This window comes from Lepus europaeus, chromosome 21, assembly GCF_033115175.1.
Source record: "Lepus europaeus isolate LE1 chromosome 21, mLepTim1.pri, whole genome shotgun sequence".
Lineage (NCBI taxonomy): Eukaryota > Metazoa > Chordata > Mammalia > Lagomorpha > Leporidae > Lepus > Lepus europaeus.
In genome coordinates this window covers 2,693,023-2,713,914 of record NC_084847.1, presented here as the reverse complement: position 1 = coordinate 2,713,914, position 20,892 = coordinate 2,693,023, and the positions used below count along the sequence as shown (strand labels likewise).

The 20,892-nt window shown below is 57.9% G+C and overlaps 2 protein-coding genes across 3 annotated transcripts in view; both read left to right on the top strand.

Moving 5' to 3' along the window:
- Positions 1-12,320, top strand: part of CREBBP (CREB binding protein) — a 133,820-nt gene extending 121,500 nt beyond the window's left edge. For both annotated transcript variants that reach the window (XM_062180664.1, XM_062180663.1), the window contains exons 24-31: positions 1,580-1,730; positions 1,963-2,109; positions 2,509-2,622; positions 3,592-3,757; positions 3,965-4,132; positions 7,158-7,319; positions 7,460-7,741; positions 9,063-12,320. In XM_062180664.1, the coding sequence (XP_062036648.1) occupies positions 1,580-1,730; positions 1,963-2,109; positions 2,509-2,622; positions 3,592-3,757; positions 3,965-4,132; positions 7,158-7,319; positions 7,460-7,741; positions 9,063-11,210 (3,338 nt within the window). In that variant the 3' untranslated portion in view covers positions 11,211-12,320. The remainder of the gene's footprint in view (positions 1-1,579; positions 1,731-1,962; positions 2,110-2,508; positions 2,623-3,591; positions 3,758-3,964; positions 4,133-7,157; positions 7,320-7,459; positions 7,742-9,062) is intronic.
- A 4,559-nt stretch (positions 12,321-16,879) lies between these two features.
- The window catches only part of TRAP1 (TNF receptor associated protein 1), a 51,682-nt gene continuing 47,669 nt past the window's right edge, over positions 16,880-20,892 (top strand). Inside the window, exon 1 of the mRNA XM_062180164.1 lies at positions 16,880-16,988. Within this exon, the coding sequence (XP_062036148.1) occupies positions 16,901-16,988 (88 nt within the window). The 5' untranslated portion in view covers positions 16,880-16,900. The remainder of the gene's footprint in view (positions 16,989-20,892) is intronic.

Sequence of the window (20,892 nt, the reverse complement as noted above, 5' to 3'; positions counted from 1 at the left end):
AATGCCTGCACAGCTGGCTGGAGTCCAGAGCTGAGAGCCAGGATTTTCATCCAGATCTTTCCGTCTTGGTTGCAAGAAGGGGAAGACCCCTTGAAGGGTCTGCACAAACAGGAAGCTGCAGTCAGGAGCTGGAGCCCAGTGCAGAACGTGGGCGTCCTCACCATGCTGTGCTTGCTGCCCCAGAGCAAGGCTTAACACAAGTTCAAACTCTGCTGTTAACCAAGATTTATTTATTTATTTGAAAGAGTTACAGAGAGAGAGAGAGGTCTTCCATCCAATGGTTCACTCTCCAATTGGCCGCAACGGCCAGAGCTGCGCTGATCTGAAGCCAGGAGCCTCTTCTGGGTCTCCCACGCGGGTGCAGGGGCCAAGCACGTAGGCTGCTTTCCCAGGTGCATTAGCAGGGAGCTGGATCAAAAGGGCACAGCCATGACATGAACCCACACCCATTGTGGGATGCCAGTGCTGCAGGCATAGGCTCAATCCACTAAGGTTCACCCCAGTAAGGAGTCTTGTAAAATACCAGGTTGTTGTTTAAATGTGTCTGATTGGGAAATACTAGAGAGTCGATGAAGAAGACCGGCGTCCCTGTGAGCCTTGTGCCACTTTCCTTCACAGGCATCTGTGAGGCGTGCTCTGTGCCACACTGAGTGTTGACCCTTGTCGTTTCTTCCTTGGGGGCTGGCCTCGTGAGGGGGGGAGCAGCCCAAGAACGGCCACCCTGTCGGGGTACACACTCGCTTGGAGACGGGGGGCCTAGGGCCAGACTCGCATGCCTGTGCACTTCCTGTCCTCCACATGACTGGAGTGCCCATGAGCAGCAGGCCATCTTTGGCTGATGCTTTGTGGGTGGTTCCTGGAACGTTCTAGAGTCTGCAGAGCTGGTCGCTCACCAGATACACTGCCTTCCCTGAGGGTGTAGTGCCCGTGCTCTGGGAAAGCACCAGCCAGTGTGATTGCTCTAGGTGTTCCTGCTGCGGGGTGCTGGTGGCAGGAAGGGCCTGGGGCCTGGGGTAGAAGGGCACAGCCTGGCCCCTCCTTGGGCCTGGCTTCCACCCCCACAGCTCCTGCCAGACCTAGGACTACCTCTACCTCTAGTTCTTCTGCCCCTCACTGTTAGAAAAAGATGGAAATATCTGGGATGTTGTTGGTTTTCTGGCTGTCGAGTGCCTGAGCTCCCTGAGTCCACCTGAGGGAGGCAGGATCCCTTCTGTGTCTGGAGAGCTCCGCTCCGCTCCCCGACAACGTCGGCCGTGGGACGGGAGTTGTTTCACAGGGAGTGAAGCCTCCTCTGGGGACACCCGCAACCCACGTCAGCATGCCAGTCCAAGCCGCTTTCTGCGCGTTTGCCTGGGAAGGCAGTGGACAACAGCTCCAGTCTCTGGGTCCCGGCTCTGGTCTGTCCTCAGGCTGGATGTGACAGGTGCTTGAGGAGGGAGCCAGCGGATAGAAGTGTCTCTGTCTCCCCTGCTCTGTCACTCTGCCTTTCAAATAGGTAGATAAGACAGACGTCAGACTGTGGTGCTGTGGTCTCCTGGCCCTTCCCTAAGCCTCTCACCTGCTCCTTCGGACTCCCTAGGACTGCAGACCACACGACTGGGGAACCACCTGGAAGACCGAGTGAACAAATTCCTGCGGCGCCAAAATCACCCTGAAGCCGGGGAGGTCTTCGTCAGAGTGGTGGCCAGCTCGGACAAGACCGTGGAGGTCAAGCCTGGGATGAAGTCTCGGTGTGTGCGCTGTGCTCTCCAGCTGCAGCAAGGGTCCCGCGCGTGCAGGGCATTCCTGGCAGCCCAGAACGTCTCCCAGAATCCGGGCCAGTGCGTGGCTGCCGTGCCCGCGTGAGGCTGGGAGGACATGGTTGCAGCTTGCGGGGAGGCACTGCAGTGTGGCCCCAAGACGTGAGCCAGGTGCAGAGCAGAGGCTGTGGAAGCGCCTGGTAAACCACGGCTTTTCTTCCAGGTTTGTGGACTCTGGGGAGATGTCGGAGTCTTTCCCATATCGAACCAAAGCGCTCTTTGCTTTTGAGGAAATCGATGGAGTGGATGTGTGCTTCTTTGGAATGCATGTCCAAGAATATGGTTCCGATTGCCCTCCTCCAAACACAAGGTAATCCCAGCTCTTTCTCCTTAGTTAGTGTCTTAGGGGAACTGTGTGCTTTGGTTCTGGTAAGTTAGGGTAAGACGCCGTTAGCCAAGCTTAGTTAGTTTTGTTTACCTGAGAACTCATGGAAAATGAAGGGACTAGACGACTGTGGCGAATGTGTGTGTTCCCAGTCTGGGGGCCCTGGCCTCCCAGCTGTCTCTGTGTCACGTAAGCAGGTGTCTCCATTCATGAGAGGCACCTCTGCCAGGAGTTACCTCAAGCTTAGGCAGGAATGGCAGTGGGGCAGGGGCACAGCCAGGGGCTTCGGCAGAGCCTGTTTCTGGAGATTTTTTGGATACTGCTGTTTGGTTTCTAGTTTGAGGGGTACCTTGAGTTAAAAATGGACCCACCCCACTCCCACAGGCGTGTGTACATCTCCTACCTGGACAGTATTCACTTCTTCCGGCCCCGTTGCCTCCGGACAGCCGTTTACCATGAGATCCTTATTGGCTATCTAGAATATGTGAAGAAATTGGGGTAAGTTTGGAGTAAACTAGTCAGAGCTAGTCAAAGCTCTTTGCATTTTTCGGTGTGTGTTTGTTGTGAAATCACAATCACACTTTCTATGTTTGCTGTGTTTTTGTTTCTCGCACCCCGAGGTCAGGTCGGGAACGAGCATGGGGCCAGGTGTTCCCAGGGCGCGTGCTCTTCCTCTGCCTTTGCCTGCTTCCCCTCCTCCTCCCACCTCACTGGGGCGTAACTTCCACATCCCAGAACTCACCTGTCTCAGGTGTGTGCCTCAGTGGGTGTTCGGAGGCTTGCCACGTGGTGTAGCCCTCAGCACATGTTGGTGTTGGAGCGTTTCCATGTCCGTGCGGGTTCCACACGCTGTGCCATGGGTCTCTCACCTCTGCCCCTAGCCCTTCATCCACTTCTGTCTCTGCCTGTGTCTTCTCTGTGTAAGCGGAATCCTTCAGGATGTGGTCTATGGGTCTGACTTCTTTTGCTTTGTCTGTGTGCTCTAGATCTATCACATTCTTCTCCCAGACTTGAAAAGGTTAGAGGGACTTGATGAAAGGGTCTTGAAAAGAATGCGACGGTTGTGACGTGAACCCCTTAGAGAGGTGCTGGGCTGAGCTGCCTCGGCAGCGTGCAGGAGGAGGCGGACGGGCCCGGTGCCTCCCTGCGCGCCGCCTTTCCTCTGCCGGGGGAGCTCTGACAAGGCTGCAGCTTTCCGCGGTGGTTCTGGCCCTGCCTGGCCCTGCCTGGCACACGCCGGCCAGGGCTGACAGAGAAGTTGTAGCTTCTGAGTTTGCAGGTAGTAAAGCCTCAGCACACTGGCTCAGACCCGAGTCTGTCAGGTCTACCGCAGCGTCACGGTAATTTCTGTGTCGTCTTCCTTGTTTATAATTACGTATCCAAGGTTGGTCCCTGCTGCTCAGCTGTAGCTCCTTGAAGGCAGGGCCGTTTGCTGACGCTGATCTGACTTGGGCGTGTGTCCTGCAGGTATGTGACAGGGCACATCTGGGCCTGTCCCCCAAGTGAAGGAGACGACTACATCTTCCACTGCCACCCCCCTGACCAAAAAATCCCGAAGCCAAAACGCCTGCAGGAGTGGTACAAGAAGATGCTGGACAAGGCGTTCGCCGAGCGCATCATTCACGACTACAAGGTACCAGTGCCGAGTGACGCGTGTGGGTGCCGCCTCCTCTCACCCTCACTCACTGTGCGGTGGGGTCCACGTCCGAGGAGGGAAAAGTCAAAGCGTAAGGTGAACCTGGAGCAGCCTCTGAGAGTGGCGCCTTGGTGCCGCTGGCCCCCACGCCACTTCCAGCAGTGCTTCCTGTGGGCCCCCCTCACTGGTGTTCTTCCCTCTCAGGACATTCTCAAACAAGCAACTGAAGACAGGCTCACCAGTGCCAAGGAATTGCCCTACTTTGAAGGTGATTTCTGGCCCAACGTGTTGGAAGAGAGCATTAAGGAGCTGGAGCAAGAGGAGGAGGAGAGGAAGAAAGAAGAGAGCACTGCCGCCAGTGAGACCACCGAGGTAGGGACCCCCGGGCCCAGGGCGCGCTGGGGGTCTCTTCACCTGCTTGCGGCCCCGAGAGTGGAAAGGGAGGTATCTTGTCGGAGCCAAGAATGTGGACAGTGGAGGTGCCGGGCAGGAGCCAAGCTGCTTCGTGAGGAAGGCCCTCCGTGAGCGGCTCCTTTGCTGCAGCTCCATGCTTGTGCAGTCCATGCTCTGCTGGGGTCTGAGTGTCGCTGAGGTCATTGAGGGCTCGTCCTGCCCTTTGGTGAGGGTGGGGGCGGGGCTGGAATGCCTGCCGGGGAGGATGCCGGGCAGGACCACGACGCGCGCGTGGTGGCCTAGTAAGAGACAGTGGTGGCGTACGTCTGGTTGTAGCTGTGGTGTGGTGAACTCTGAGGGTAGCAGGCCCAGGAGATGGGGTGGGGAACCTGAGCAGCCGAGCGAGTGTCGCTGCTGCCCACTGCCCCTGTGGGTGCCAGGAAGAGGCAGGAGGACTCAGGCCCTGGGCAGGGCTAGAGGAGTCAGCATGCAGTGGTGTGTCAGGCCCCAGTCTGGGCTGCTGGTGTGTGCCGCTGCCCATCGTGTGCTGTGACCCTGAGGCAGCACTTCCGTCTGGCAGACCGGGATGTGGTGTGAGTTCACGTCCCCAGTGGTTCCTGGCTCCTGTCATCCACCACACTCCAGAGCCTGGCTGATACTCGCTGCCATGTGGTGGTTTAACTCTTGAGCCGTTCCCTTGCTCCGTGGAGTAAGTCAGGAGGATGTGCAGTGAGGACAGGTGTCAGTGGCTGACCCAGAGGCCAGTGCCTTGTGAGCCCTGAGGGTCACCTCAGGGTGGCCCAGCCGTGGCCCAGCACATGGAGGGTGCTGCTGCTAAGCTACTGTGGCAGAGGCACCTGGCCCAGCTCTGGGCCTCCGGTGATCTCAGCCAGTGCACAGAGCCCTTGGGCGCACTGAGGGAGGGCTGACCTACCTCTGATGGGGAGAGGCTGGGCCGTCCGCAACATCCACAGGGATGAGGGGCTCGTGCTGGAGCCAGCCTGGGCCACTGGTGCCCCGGACTTGGTGGGGGCAGGGGCAGAACTCGGAGGTTTGGGGATGGACTCGCCATCATGTGGGCAGCTCCCAGGTGCTGTGGGTGAGGACACACCACCGTGGCCACGCCCAGGGCTTGCGGGCGTTCGCCTCCGTTCCGGCCCACACTGGGGCCGCAGTGCTGCTCCGCCATCAGCAGCCACGCTTCCATTGCACAGCAGCGGGCGGGCACCTGCCGTGGCGTCACCAGTGGGAACGAGGTGTAGCTGGCTGCTTGTGCTCCCAGACTGGTGAAGAAGAATTAGCTGCGCAAGAGACTGAATGCGTAGGTGAAGAGAAAAATAAAATGTGATTGCTGAAGGGCAAAACTTTTTTTATTATTTAGCCGAATTTTTTTTATGGTAAAAGATTTATTTGAAAGGGAGAGAAAAAAAGGGAGATCTTCCATCCATTGGTTCACTTTACAAATGGCTGCAACAGCCAAGGCCAGGCCAGGCCAAAGCCAGGAGCTTCATCTGGGTCTTCCATATGGATGGCAGGGACACCAAGTACTTGGGCCATCTTGGCTGCTTTTCCTAGGTCCATTAGCAGAGAGCTGGGTTGAGACACAATCCTGAGCCCTTATAGGACGCGGGTGTCGCAGGTGGCAGCTTAACCCACTGCACCGTAATGCTGGCCCCTGCTTAGCCATGTTTGTTTGTTTGTTTGTTTTTAAGATTATTTATTTTTAAAGAATTACACACAAAGAGGGAACAACACAAAGTGATCTTCTATCCACTGGTTCATTTTTTTTTCTTTTTTTAAAAGATTATTTATTTTGAAAGAGTTACACAGAGAGGGAAAGACACAGAGATCAATCTCTCCATTGGTTCACTCCCCAGATGGTTGCCAGGGCCCCAAGCCTGAGCCAGACCAAAGCCAAGAGCCAGAGCTTTGTCCAGGTCTCCCATATGGGTGGCAGGGGCCTACATAGTTGGGCCATCTTCTCATGCCTTCCTAGTTGCAATTAGCAGGTAGCTGGATTGAAAGTGGAGCAGCCAGGATTCAAGACAGCACCCATATGAGATGATGGCTGGCCGCACAGGTGGCTGCTTTACCCACTGTGTCACAGTGCTGGGCCCCAGCCATACTCTCTCTAAATGTTAAGCAGTGAATGTGTTGAGTAATTTCTTTTCAAAATAGACTTTGTGTTTGAGAGATTTAAGGCTTTTAGAAAAATTGAACAGAGAATTCCAGCAAAACCGGTGCACCTCCCTTTAGTGGGGTACATTTGTTGCAGTTAACTGAAGTTCATACTTTATTCAGATTTCCCCAGTAAACCTTTTCTGTCCCAGGGTGCCAGCGAAGACCACATAACTTTGTCGTACCCCTTCAGCACATCTTGGTACCCACAGTGTCTCTTGGGGGTCTGTCATTCTCCTGCTAAAAACCACGTTATCAGCACGGGTCCGCCTGACTTTGCCATCGTGAGGTATAAATGAGTTGTACCCTGAGTTGTCTGCAGCACAGGAACATCTGAACTGAGAAGCGTGACCTTCTCATTTACCTGCAGCCCAAGCAGGCCTGGCAGGAGGTAGCTGGGCAGGGGGGCAGTCCTGCCCTTGTTCCGGCCTTGAGCAGGTCCCTGGGGCCACTAGTATCTCTCATGTGTGTCTCACAAAAAAACACCGTGGGTGTTTGGAGCCCTTCTCAAGGCAAAGAACAAGATGCCGTGCCTGTGAGATGTGACATGGAACTCCGAGGGTCCAGTAGAGTAGTGAGGCATCATGGAAAACAGCTTCCATGGTCCCTCACTCCTTAGGTTTCTGAGCTAGTGTGCTGGGTCTGCGTTGCCCTGGAGAAGCAGTGCGGCTGCAGGTGCAGTGCCCAGGCTCTGCTTCCGTCCTTGCCGCTTTCTCCTCTCTTCCTAAGGACGCTACGTGTTCAGGGCCCATGTGCTGGTGGGGTCGGCTGCAGGCCCCTGCCCGAGGCTGGGCGGCCTGACGTGACGGCTCTGCGTGTGTTGCAGGGCAGTCAGGGCGACAGCAAGAACGCCAAGAAGAAGAACAACAAGAAAACCAACAAGAATAAGAGCAGCATCAGCCGTGCCAACAAGAAGAAACCCAGCGTGCCCAGTGTGTCCAACGACCTGTCCCAGAAGCTGTATGCCACCATGGAGAAGCATAAGGAGGTAGAGCTGCCGGCACAGGGGGCAGCACGGGGACATGTGCTTGGCAGCCGGAGCTTGTGGGTTTGGTGACATCGTGCCACGGTGTGCAGGTGGCGGGGCGGGCTGCGCCTCTCCGGGGCTAATGCTGCTCCTCTCCCCAGGTCTTCTTTGTGATCCACCTGCACGCAGGGCCTGTTATCAACACCCTGCCCCCCATCGTCGACCCCGACCCGCTGCTCAGCTGTGACCTCATGGACGGGCGCGACGCCTTCCTCACGCTGGCCAGGGACAAGCACTGGGAGTTCTCCTCACTGCGCCGCTCCAAGTGGTCCACGCTGTGCATGCTGGTGGAGCTGCACACCCAGGGCCAGGACCGCTTTGTCTACACCTGTAACGAGTGCAAGCACCACGTGGAGACACGCTGGCACTGCACGGTGTGCGAGGTGGGTCTGCCCGGCAGCCAGGGCCAGGATTCTGGCAGGGCCGTCGTGGGTTTGGATGCGGCCTTGGCATCTCTGCAGTGGCACTGGTGCTGACTCGGGCTGAGGAGAGGAGCACGAGGCCGAAGGCTTTGTGCTTTCTCCCTGGTGTTTCTGTGCCGGGCGCAGGCCGTGCAGTGCCGAGGAAGCCTGCCTGGAGAGCTGGAGGGAGGCTCCAGGGCAGACGGGCAGACATCTGCTCCTGCTCTCGCGTGCTCCGGGTCTGGTCTAGCTGAGGATTCCGGATGGCCTCGACCGTTTCTTGTCCCAGCCCCTCGCTGTTCCTAGTGGGTCCCCTGCACGTCTCACAGGCCTTGCCCTGCAGGTTTGGGCCTTGCTGTGGAGTCACCGCGGGTGGGTTGTTGGGCACAGCGTGACCCTTCGCCTCTTCCACAGGGCAAGTCATCGGCCCTGCCCTTGACCCCCCTTCCTCCCAGGACAGTCCGCAGTCACCGCCAGACCAGGGCTGCTTACTCTGCGCTCTGCCACAGGCTGTCGCCACGCAGCTCCCAGACCTCTCTGCTCCCCTCCGCTGCCTGCCTTCTTTCCCCCAGCCTCCTGCAGGCTCTTTGTCCTCCTTCTCAGGTCTTCTTTTGTAATATCTGTTTACCTACTTGAAAGGCAGACCTGAGAGGGGATATCTTCCACCCGCTGGTTCACTCCTCCAATGTTGCAACAGCAGGGCCTGGTCCAGGTGAAGCCAGGACCCAGGAACTCCAGGGCTCACGTGTGGGGGCGGGGATACTTGGGCGATCTGCTGCTACTTCCCCAGGCACATGAGCAAGCAGAGATAAAAAGACCGGTGCCCCGATAGGGGATGCTCATGTCACAAATGCCGCTTCCCGTGCGTTGCTGCAGCAGGGCACCCCCCACTCCTGAGCCCTCACTGCTGGGGTTGGCGTGTTCTTCCTGTGCTCACCATTAGTCGGCCTGGCCCACGGCTCCACTCTGGGGGGACGTGTGCCTGCCTCCTGGTTTCCAGCTGTAGGCAGCTCTCTGTCCCCAGGACTTGCTTGTTGGGAAAGCACTGTCTGGTGCCTTCCCCTGGGGAGATGTCCATGGTGTCTGCTGGCCCTCGGGTGGCATCTCGTCCTCACACTGTTGGCCTTCGTGGTCTGGGTGTGGGAGTGGAGAGGATGTGGCAGAGTTCTGATGCAATTGCGGGAGAGAGAGGAGGGAGGGCAGCCAGCGTCCCCTGCCTGGGTCTTCGGGCAGACGGTCCTGTGTGAGCATGCACGCCCCCAGCCCGAGGGGCGGCCTTGCTGACCACTCTCTTTGCTTGCAGGACTACGACCTGTGCATCAACTGCTACAACACGAAGAGCCACACGCACAAGATGGTGAAGTGGGGGCTGGGCCTGGACGACGAGGGCAGCAGCCAGGGCGAGCCGCAGTCCAAGAGCCCCCAGGAGTCGCGGCGCCTGAGCATCCAGCGCTGCATCCAGTCCCTGGTGCACGCCTGCCAGTGCCGCAACGCCAACTGCTCGCTGCCGTCCTGCCAGAAGATGAAGCGGGTGGTGCAGCACACCAAGGGCTGCAAGCGGAAGACCAACGGCGGCTGCCCGGTGTGCAAGCAGCTCATCGCCCTGTGCTGCTACCACGCCAAGCACTGCCAGGAGAACAAGTGCCCCGTGCCCTTCTGCCTCAACATCAAACACAAGCTTCGCCAGCAGCAGATCCAGCACCGGCTGCAGCAGGCCCAGCTCATGCGCCGGCGGATGGCCACCATGAACACCCGCAACGTGCCTCAGCAGAGTTTGCCTTCTCCTACCTCAGCGCCGCCCGGGACCCCCACACAGCAGCCCGGCACGCCCCAGACGCCGCAGCCCCCTGCCCAGCCCCAGCCTTCACCCGTGAGCATGTCACCAGCCGGCTTCCCCAGTGTGGCCCGGACTCAGCCCCCCACAACTGTGTCCGCAGGGAAGCCCACCAACCAGGTGCCGGCTCCCCCGCCCCCTGCCCAGCCCCCACCTGCGGCCGTGGAGGCTGCCCGGCAGATTGAGCGCGAGGCCCAGCAGCAGCAGCACCTCTACCGTGTGAACATCAACAGTGGCATGCCGCCAGGGCGCACGGGCATGGGGACCCCCGGGAGCCAGATGGCCCCTGTGGGCCTGAATGTGCCACGGCCCAGCCAGGTCAGCGGGCCCGTCATGCCCAGCATGCCACCTGGGCAGTGGCAGCAGGCGCCCCTCCCCCAGCAGCAGCCAATGCCAGGCATGCCCAGGCCTGTGATGTCCATGCAGCCCCAGGCAGCCGTGGCTGGGCCCAGGATGCCCAGCGTCCCGCCACCCAGGAGCATCTCGCCCAGCGCCCTGCAAGACCTCCTGCGGACCCTGAAATCACCCAGCTCCCCGCAGCAGCAGCAGCAGGTGCTGAACATCCTCAAGTCCAACCCACAGCTAATGGCAGCTTTCATCAAACAGCGCACAGCCAAGTATGTGGCCAACCAGCCTGGCATGCAGCCCCAGCCCGGCCTGCAGGCCCAGCCCGGCCTGCAGGCCCAGCCCGGCATGCACCAGCAGCCCGGCCTGCAAAACCTGAACGCCATGCAAGCGGGCGTGCCACGGCCTGGGGTGCCCCCCCAGCAGCAGGCAATGGGAGGCCTGAACCCCCCGGGCCAGGCCTTGAACATCATGAACCCAGGACACAACCCCAGCGTGGCGAGTATGAATCCTCAGTACCGCGAGATGCTGAGGCGGCAGCTCCTGCAGCAGCAGCAGCAACAGCAGCAGCAGCAGCAGCAGCAGCAGCAGCAGGGCAGTGGGGGCGTGGCCGGGGGCATGGCTGGGCACGGCCAGTTCCAGCAGCCGCAGGGACCTGGTGGCTACGCCCCAGCCATGCAGCCGCAGCGCATGCAGCAGCACCTCCCCATGCAGGGCAGCTCCATGGGCCAGATGGCCGCTCAGATGGGACAGCTTGGCCAGATGGGACAGCCGGGGCTGGGGGCAGACGGCAGCCCCAACATCCAGCAGGCTCTGCAGCAGCGGATTCTGCAGCAGCAGCAGATGAAGCAGCAGATGGGGTCCCCAGGCCAGCCGAACCCTATGAGCCCCCAGCAACACATGCTCTCAGGACAGCCGCAGGCCTCCCATCTCCCCGGCCAGCAGATCGCCACATCCCTCAGCAACCAGGTGCGGTCTCCAGCCCCTGTCCAGTCTCCGCGGCCCCAGTCCCAGCCTCCACATTCCAGCCCATCACCGCGGATACAGCCCCAGCCTTCGCCACACCACGTCTCGCCCCAGACTGGTTCCCCCCATCCCGGACTCGCAGTCACCATGGCCAGCTCCATAGATCAGGGACACTTGGGGAACCCTGAACAGAGTGCAATGCTCCCCCAGCTGAACACCCCCAATAGGAGCACACTGTCCAGCGAACTGTCTCTGGTCGGTGACACCACAGGGGATACGCTAGAAAAATTTGTGGAGGGTTTGTAGCATTATGAGAGCATCGCGTTTGCTCCCTTTCGTGCCCCTGGACCTTTTGTACTGAAAATCCAGGCGTCTAGGGCCTTTTCATTCCTAGACGGAACTGCTGCTTCCAAGCCATGGAAGGGTGGATTGATGTTTAAAGAAACAATACAAAGAATATATTTTTTTGTTAAAAACCAGTTGATTTAAATATCTGGTCTCTCTCTCTCTCCTCTCTCTCTCTCTCTCGCTCTCTCTTTGGTTTTATTTTTTTGTTTTTGTTTTATTTTTGTTGTTGTTTTTTCTTTTTTGTTTTTGGGGGAGGGGGGTTGGTTTGGATTCTTTTTGTCGTCATTGCTGGTGATTCATGCCTTTTTTTAACGGGAAAAACAAGCTCATTATATTCATATTTTTTATTTGTATTTTCAAGACTTTAAACATTTATGTTTAAAAGTGAGAAGAAAAATAATATTCAGAAACTGATTCCTGAAATAATGCAAGCTTATAATGTATCCCGGTAACTTTCTGATGTTGCGGGAAGATTTTTTTTCTATAGTGAACTCTGTGGGCGTCTCCAAGTATTACCCCTGGACAATAGGAACTGACTCCGGTGTGCACACACGTACACACACCCACACACACATCTATCTATACGTGCTGGCTCAAGCCAAACTCTTGTCTTGCAGATGTAGAAGTTGTTGCTTTGTTTCTCTGATAAAACTGGTTTTAGACAAAAAATAGGGATGATCACTCTCTTAGACCATGCTGATGTTAATAGAGAAGAAGCATTCTTTTCTTTCTTCTATGTGAAACTTGAAATGAGGAAAAGCAGTTCTAGTGTAAATCATGCAAGCGCTATAATTACTATAAATAAGAAAACTCAAGAAGATTCAATCACTGTATAGAATGGTAAAGAACCAACTCATTTCTTATATCATATTGTTAAATAAACTGTGTGCAACAGACAAAAAGGGTGGTCCTTCTTGAATTCATGTACATGGTATTAACACTTAGTGTTCGGGGCTTTTTTGTTATGAAAATGCTGTTTTCAACGTTGTATTTGGACTATGCATGTGTTTTTTCCCCATTGTATATAAAGTATCGCTTAAAATTGATATAAATTACTGAAGTTTTTAACATGTATTCTGTTCTTTTAAGATCCCTGTAAGAATGTTGAAGGTTTTATTTATTTATATATATTTTTGAAGTCTGTTCTTTGTAAGACATGGTTCTGATCGTTCACTCGGAGTGGAGAGGCGGAGCCTGCAGTCTCGGGGGTGGGGGTGGGCAGTGGGGAAGCCGGTCCGGTCTGAGCGGCCGCCTGGGGACGTCACCCCGCAGCCCTGCGCCGCGGCTGTGAACAACACTGTGCTTCCAGCTCTCGTCCCCGTCTCCCCTCCCTCCTCAGCCCGCTGCCCCTGTGCGAGGCCTTCCTGCCTTTCTAGCCACAGCGCCTACTGTGGATGCCATGGGTGCCCCAGGGACTGGGGTGGTTCCTGTCTCCCCCTGAAACCGTGCACTCAGCAGTGAGGGTGGTGCCAGGCAGACTGTCCACGTGCCTCCAGGTCTGAGGGCCCCTGCGCTGTCCTGCGGCCGCTGAGGGGCAGTGTCCTGAGCACTGGCTCCCAGCCCTGCTAGGAGGGTGTCCCTCCACACGCACGCGCCCGGAGGGGTCCAGTGACCTGAGTTCACTCAGCACTGGGGAGGTCCGTGCTGTTGGGGGGACAGCTGGCAGCAGACTGGGCCGAGCCTCTGCTGCCCCCCCTCCACCAACACACGCATGGGAGGACTGTCTGCTCTGTCCCTTGTCCTCCAACCAAAGGGTGGCCTGAGAGGGGGGCTCCAGTGGGTGGTTCGTGCTGTGGTGTTGAGAAATCACGGCCCAGGTAACCTCCATTTGGCCATTCTGGTCACAGATTTTCAAAAATACTTGAATAGCTAACTTGAGAATCAGCCTGAGGAAACTAAGGTGCAATCTAGTTTTAGTTACACAGTTTTGAAACTTGAGTTTTAATAATGTAGATGAGGCCAGGTAAGAGTCAAGTCACCAGCTGACAGCCCTGACCGATCCCCACGTGCACCCCACCCCCGCAAAGGGAAGGCAGGGCCGTGGCCCTCCCGTGCGGACGTGCTGTCCTGTTCACCTTCTGGGCCTCGCAGCTCAGTTCCTGCATCACCCTTTCCACCGAAGGGGAATCCCTGAGCGCGGAGCAGCTCCACGCCCACACTCCGAGGTGGCCTCTCCCAGATGCGCAGGCAGCAGGGGCCGGGGCGGCTGTTTCGGGTTGTCCTGGAGTTGATGGCTTCCTACGACCAACCTCATCTCTGGAGTCTGCATCGTGTGCAACTGTCATGGGCCATCCACGTGTCAGGGCACGCAACCGAGGGTGTGGTGTGTGGATACTGACGCTAGGCGAGTCGTGCTAAGGCTGGAGAGCCTGGACGCTCTGTCTCATGCTGTATACTTACAAGGAGAAGGAAAGAGTCTTATATTTGTGATCAAAAAGAGGAAAAATTTGAAATGTGCTGGTGTTTGTAATAAAAAAGCTGGTAAAACTGCTTCGCTTCAAAGGTGGTTCCCATTGGCTAATGATCTATCCCAGGGAGACTGGAGATAGAAGCTCACTTGGGATTGTCTCAAGCAAGCATGTATGTAAAGCTGTCTTTGGGATTTTGCTGTGTCAAAATGACGAGCAACAGAGGGAGTGAGGTGGCTCTGCAGAACAGAGCCCATTGCTTTCTGTCGTGATTGCTGTAAGATAGACCCTAAGAATTCATTTGAACCAAAGTGTACACTGTGTAGCAAAATAAGCTACCGTCAGAAAAAAAAAAAAAAAAAACCAAAATGCAGAATACAGAAATGGGTTTTGCCAAGGAGACGACTGTACTGGTTGCCATTGTGCTCCTGGGAAGTTCATGCAGGACTGTGCGCTGGGGGCATGGCCACCGCAGCCCTGATGTCAGCACCCATGACAGGTGTGCAGGTGCATGTAGGTCCACCTCGGACCATCAAGGCACGGCACCCTCCAGGGCCGTTCGGCAGAATGTCATACGTGTTCATTGTGATTTCATGGCGTGGGCAAGACAGGAGCGTAGGAAAACGCGTCAGTTGTAAGATTTTAAAGATTGACTTATCTGAAAGAGTTCCAGAGAGAGGGAGAGATGATGGATCTTCCTTTTACTGGTTCACTCCCCAAATGGCCGCAACAGGCCGGGCTGAGGCTGGGAGCCTGGAACTCAGATTCGAGTCTCCCACGGGAATGCAGGGGCCCATATGGGATTCTGGCATCACAGTCTGTGGCTTAACCCACGGCACCACGGCACTGGCCACAGTTGTAAGATTTTTTTTTTTTTAATTATTTATTAAATATTTAACAGAGCTTCCATCCACTGCAGCGACCAGGGCTGGGCCAGGCCGGAGCCAGGAGTTTGATCCGGGTTTCCCACTTGGGTGCAGGGGCCCAAGCTCTTGGGCTGTCCTCTGCTGCTTTCCCAGGCCATCAGCAGGGAGCTGGATCGGGAGTGGAGCAGCCATATGGGATGCCGGCACTGCAGGCGCCAGCTTACCCCACTACACCCCAGCTGTAAAATTTTAAAGGCCGTTTGCCACAGCTGGACCAAACAGGAAGGCCTCCAGTGAGCTCTGAGGGGCAGAAGACAGGGCTTTGCAGTTCGTCTAAATTGTGCGTAAAGTGGTGGTTTCAACATAGTCGCACCATTCTGTGGAAGATGGGCAGGGATTACTGTTAATTGACTAAACTGAAAAATTCAAAGGCAGCTGGTGGCTGTAAAACACCTTAAGAAAGTGGCGGGGTCTTTGTAAGGGGAGAAGAGACTGGAGTGAGGGGTCAGATTATCAGAGGCTCACACGGGCCTGAGACCCTGGGCCCCGAGCTGGGGTCCTGGCCTTACCCTGCTTTTCCGTGGTGAGTAAGGGAAGAGACAGGAGCAGCACTAACACTCAGGCACTGCTGACATGGGTGTGCGCCCCAGCCTGGGAGCCGAGGAACCGGGCGGGGTCAGAGCAGCCAGGGCAACCTGACCTCCCCCCCCCCCCCCTTACACAGCCACCGTCAGCCCACTTTGGGGGCACCTTGGGAAAGTGGGAGAGTTACCCAGAAGCGCTGTGTATAGGCGGCGAGCTGAAAGCAAGTTTTTTAGGCTTACGTAAGATCACGCTGCCCGTGCTTGCGGCCTGCTCGTCAAGTTTGCCATTGGAGAGAGAAATGTGGATGTCCTGGTGCCAGCCAACCCCAGCGGCCACAGCATCCAGCTCCCAGCGCAGGGGACCCTAGTCCTGCTTCCCTAGTGCCTGTGAGGAGAGCGAGCTGAGTGCCAAGTGGGCCCAAGGCCCTGCTCCCACGCTGCCATGTGCACGCGACCTGGTCCCTTGCGCATGCTTCCCCCGAGGCGTGCACACGGAAGAGCTGGGATCTCCCCTGCGAGGTCTGGGGCAGGGCCCGAGAGCTCTGGTTTCAGCAACACTTGGCGTCGTGTGGCCTCAGGACCAAGACCCAAGCACCATGACTTAGAGACACACGGACTGCAGATGGCTGCCACAGCCACGGCTGGGCCACGTGGGAGCCAGGAGCCAGACTCCAGCCAGGTCTCCCACATGGGTGCCAGGGACCCAAGCACTTGAGCCGGCACCTGTGGCCCACCAGGGTGTGGCATGCATTTGGGTAGTGAGCCACAGATGGAAGATGTCTTGCTCTGTTTCAAATAAAATGAAAATCATTTAAGAAACAATGTCAAACTCGGAAGGGGCTTTGGTCAGGCGGGCACGGCTGTCGTGGAATCTGCTGTCCCTTTGTGATCCTGCTCGGCCTTTCTCAATGCCCATCTCGCTTGCCTCAGGCCACAAAGGTGCACAGAGCTGTCCTTTGTCCCTACTGTGCGACATGCTGACAGCGACACACACACACACACACAAGGCAGTCAGGGGCCGGCATCCACGCGGGCACAGGTGCCTAACCCCACAGCTCCACTTCTCATCCAGCTTGGGCCCCTGCACCCACTCGGGAGACCCGGACGGAGCTCCTGCTTCAGCCTGGCCCAACCCTGGCCACTTGGGGAGTGACCCAGCGGATGGAAGAGCCTCTCTAACTCTGCCTTTCAAATACATAAATAAATCTTTAAAAATGGAAAGAAAAAACAAAGGCAGGCAGTCACCCTCCGCCCTCTCCCGTGGCAGGGGAGCCCCGCCGGCCTGGTCCGAGCGAGCCCGCACCCCCGGGCCGGCCATCAGCGTCACGGCCGCCGGCGCGCGTCTCCCTCAGCCCCCGAGCCGGACCCACACGGTCCTTGAGGGCCTGGGGACGCGAAGCCACCAGCAAGCCGTGCCCCGCAGGGAAAGAGGCTTCGAGAGCGTCTTCGAGCGCCGCCTGCCACACCCTCGCGTGGGCACTGACAGCAAAGCGAGGCGCAGCTGGGCAGCGTGGGGTCGAGACACTCGGCCCACCCGCCCCCGCGGCGTGAGCACGACCCGTCGCCCTTGACGACGTGACCCAAGGTCACGGAGGTCCCGCCCCAAGGCCCGGCTGTCCCCGCGCGGGGCCTGCCCCACCCGAGCGCCCGCGCAGGCAGCGGGCCGGGCAGCCCCGCGCGCGCCGTGACGTCACCGCGCCGCGCCCGAGGAAGGCCCGCCCCTCGTGGCCCCGCCCCGCCGCGCCGCGCCCCGCCCCTCGTGGCTGCGCGCGACGCGACCGGAGGACGCCATGGCGCGGGAGCTTCGGGCGCTGCTGCGGTGGAGCCGCTGCGTGCGGGCTCCGCTGCGGGCGCCGGGGCTGGCGGCCGTCCCCGGAGGTGAGGGCGGCGGGGCTGCGCAGGCGGACAGCGGGCTGCGGCCGGCGCTGGAGCCCCGCGGGGCGGCTCGCGCGCGCTGAGCAGGTGCGGGGCGCCTCCCCACGCGCCCCCCGGGCGCCTGACAGGAGCCGGCCTCGAGCCGGGGTTCGGCGCTCGGCCTGGGGGGTTCAGTCGGGGGCACCAGCCGGGGAGGTGGCCCCGGGGAGTGGAGCCCCGAGGGCAGCCCCCTGCGGCTCGTGGGGGTGGTCGTGGGAGTCCCCTGAACGTGGCTGTTGGCCCTCCCCGTGCCCACGCGGGGCGAGACTTCGTCCGTTCATCGGTTCGCGGGTCAGCCGGGCCGTCCGAGCGTCCTGGAACTGGCTGGGGCCGGCCGGGGGCAGAGGTGAGCTGCGTTCACCGCCCGGTGCGCGCGTGGCCCCCTCGGCCTGGTGGCGTGCGCGTGCCTCCCGTGCCGCTGTGTTACCAGCGTGATCGGCGCCCCGGGCCTGGGCGTTCGGGCGCGGGCTGCCGCCGCCGGGCGGTGGTCCCAGTGCGTGGTCCCATTAACGGGCAGCAGGATGGCCGGCTCCGTGCTTTCTCCAGCATTGTTATGGGATCTGCTGGGACCCTGGTCTGTCAGATACCTTGTTGAGGTGGGATCCTAGCGACGGGGAGAATGCCTTCGCTGTTGAGTGGTCTTTTGTGTGTCTGAATTTCGTCTTTGACACCGTTTTCTGTTATCTGCGTTTATAATTTTAGTATAGCCTTCTTCTTTTTTTTTTTCTTCCATGGCTTTAGAAGCAAGGCCAGCTTTGTGGTCCAGCCGGTTAAACCACCGCTTGCAACACTAGCCTCTCACATCCGAGTGCTGGTTCGAGTCCTGCCTGCTCCGCTTCTGATCCCGCTCCCTGCCGATGCACCTGGGACGCAGTGGATAATTGCTCAAGTACTTGAGCTCCTGCCAGCTGTGTGGGCGACCCAGCTGGAGCTCCTGACCCCTGGCTTCGGCCCAGGCCCGGCTGTTGCAGCCTTCTGGGCAGTTAGCGAGCAGGTGGACAATCTCTCTGTCACTCCACCTTTCAATCAATCTTTAACATACACACAGTGCAGCTCATCCGCTAGTTAACTCCCCAGCTGTCTGCAACACGTGGCGCCGGGCCGCATGGAAGCCGTGAGCCGCAGGGACTCAAGTACTTGAGCCATCACACGCCGCCTTCCATCGTCCAGACTAGCAGGAAGCTGGAATCAGGAACTGGAGCTCGGATATGGGACAGAGGCGCTGCAGCCTGGCTGACAGCTGGGCCACACGGTGCCCTGAGCCTCAGTTACGGCCTTTCTCTCCTGTAGACGTGAGGGTGGGGCTGTGTCTGTGAGCCGACGTGGCCTCCGTGTTTGGAGACCCAGGGTGAGGGCCCACACGCTAGGCTTCGGTGACCTGGTGTCGCTTTCACAGGACGTCTCTATCAGGAATCCTGAGTTTATTGGTAGTTAGCCGAGGGTTCTCTGATCCGGTAAATGTACGAGTTACCAGTGGTCGGTCGTCCTGGGGAGGAAGCAGAGCAGAGCGTGGTCCTCTGGAAGGTGGGACGTGAGTCATAAAGATGTACACCGCCATCACACCCTGTCAGCAGAATTCAAGAAATCAGAAGCAGCCTGTTTGCCAGTCGATTGGTAAGGCTTCCCCCAGACAGGACCAGAAAAACCCGGAGTGGGCTCGGGTGTGACCGCGCGGTCAGGCGGCTGGGGTGACCCTGCTCAGGGCCTGCAGATCGGGAAACATCTAAGCCTTCACATCGCACTGTTGTCTGTGGGGGCGATGAAGGAGCTCAGGAGTCCTGCCGTCTGGGACCCTGTGGCGACAGCTCCCCGCTTCAGGAAGGCCTTGATGGGCAGCCTTGAGGGCCAGGCAGGGAAACTGAGCTAAGTGGGGGAGATGGAGATGGCATCAGGAGCGCATCACAGGCGCTGTGTGGGCGGGCCTTGGTTTCTGCCGTGGGACTGGCTGGTGCTGGTTGGGCCTCTCTGTAAGGGTGAGAGCCAGCCAGTGCCAGCCTGGAGGGTTGGCTGAGCGGCTCCGGCACTGGCCGGCTGGTCGCACCTTCTAAAGAGACAGCCACAGCCTCCCGGTTCTTTCTCTGGTTGACTTGTTTGCTTCCACCTCATGCTGTGACCTTGGAGCCTGTGCGCCTCTTGTGCTGCACCCTTCACAAGAAGTTGGGGACTTTCTGGTGTTCCCAGGCTGCTCTGAGGGTGGAGAGAGTGGTGCTTGCTGCCCAGGTGGCAGGGGAACCTGGGTTCCCCGCTCTCTGCCTAGGTCTCGCTGCGGGGGCTCAGCCTGGCGTCCGCGAGGCACCCATGGAACCTAGGGCTTGGTTAGGACCAGGGAGGCCCGCGCTACCTGAGCTATGAGAAGATGGCAGGCTAGCATGGTCCTCAGGAATGGCCAGCTGTGTGGCTGACCAGACCTCAGAAAAGAGAAACCCCCGCGCGCGGCTCCCCCTCGGCCTGGGGAGAGGGTGTCAGGTCGGTGAGAAAGCAGTGGACGTACTCGAACGTTCCGGAGAGGTCCAGATACGCTGGTTCCGCAGGGGCGGCCCCGGGACGCCGACTGGGTCTAATGCCAGCTCACGGCAGTGAGAGCCCGAGACTGTTCCTGCGTTGCATTTTTGGTACCTTCAGGTGAAGCCGGCTAGGATGCCCTCAACACCAGCCTCGTGGTCTTTATACGGAAGACTTGCCTTTCATGAGGAAACTACCTTTTTTTTTTTTTTTTTTTTTTAAATTTAAAGAATAAAACACACAAAGGGGGCTGGCACTGTGGCATAGCGGGTAAAGCCTCCACCTGCAGTGCCGGCATCCAATATGGACGCCAGTTCGAGTCCTGGCTGCTCCACTTCTGATCCAGCTCTCTGCTGTGGCCTGGGAAAGCAGTGGAAGATGGCTCCTGCACCGGCGTGGGAGACCCGGGAGAGGCTCCTGGCTTCAGATTAGTGCAGCTCCAGCCATTGGGGCTAATTGAGGAGTGAACCAGCGGACAGAAGACCTCTCTCTCTCTCTCTCTCTCTCTCTCTCTCTCTCTCTGCCTCTCTTCTCTGTGTGTAACTCTGACTTTCAAATAAATAAATAAATCTTAAAAAAACACACAAAGCCCCTTAAGTGTCTGGGGCCAAAGCTGGGAGTCAAGACAGTGCAGGCCTTCTGTGTGGCGGCAGACCCAGTGAGCTGAGCCCTCGCCACTGCTCGCCAGGGTCTGCATTAGCAGGAGGAATGAAGCCAGGTGCTCGGGTACGGGACGCAGGCGTTTTACCTGCTAGGCCGAACTCCATCCCGCAATCTGTTTACCCAGTCCAGACACTTCCCTGCAGTCTTGTAGCATTTAGTAGGAAGATTTGAGGAGGTGTGTCTCTGGTCTGGCTGGTTTTCTCTGCTAAAAACACCAGTAATTTCAGATCTGGAAACTGTAACTTAGAGAACTAGTATCTATTTGAGGGGCGTTTACCACTGTCATTTATTTATCTAAAGATTTATTTTATTCATTTGAAATAATTACAGAGAGAGGTCTTCCATCCACTGGTTCACTCCCCAGTTGGCCGCAATGTCTGGAGCTGCACCGATCCGGAGCCAGGAGCTTCTTCCGGGTCTCCCATGTGAGTGCAGGGGCCCAGGGACTTGGGTCACCTTCTACTGCTTTCTCAGGCCATAGCAGAGAGCTGGATTGGAAGTAGAGCAGCCAGGACTGGAATTGGCGCCCATATGGAATGCCAGCGCTGCAGGCTGGAGCTTAACCTGCTGTGCCACAGCACCAGCCCTTGTTATTTATTCAAAACTGTATGTATATATATATATTTAAAAATCAGAGTTAGAGGGGCTGGCACTGTGGTGTAGCTGGTAAGGCCTCCACCTACAGTGTCAGCCTCTCATATGG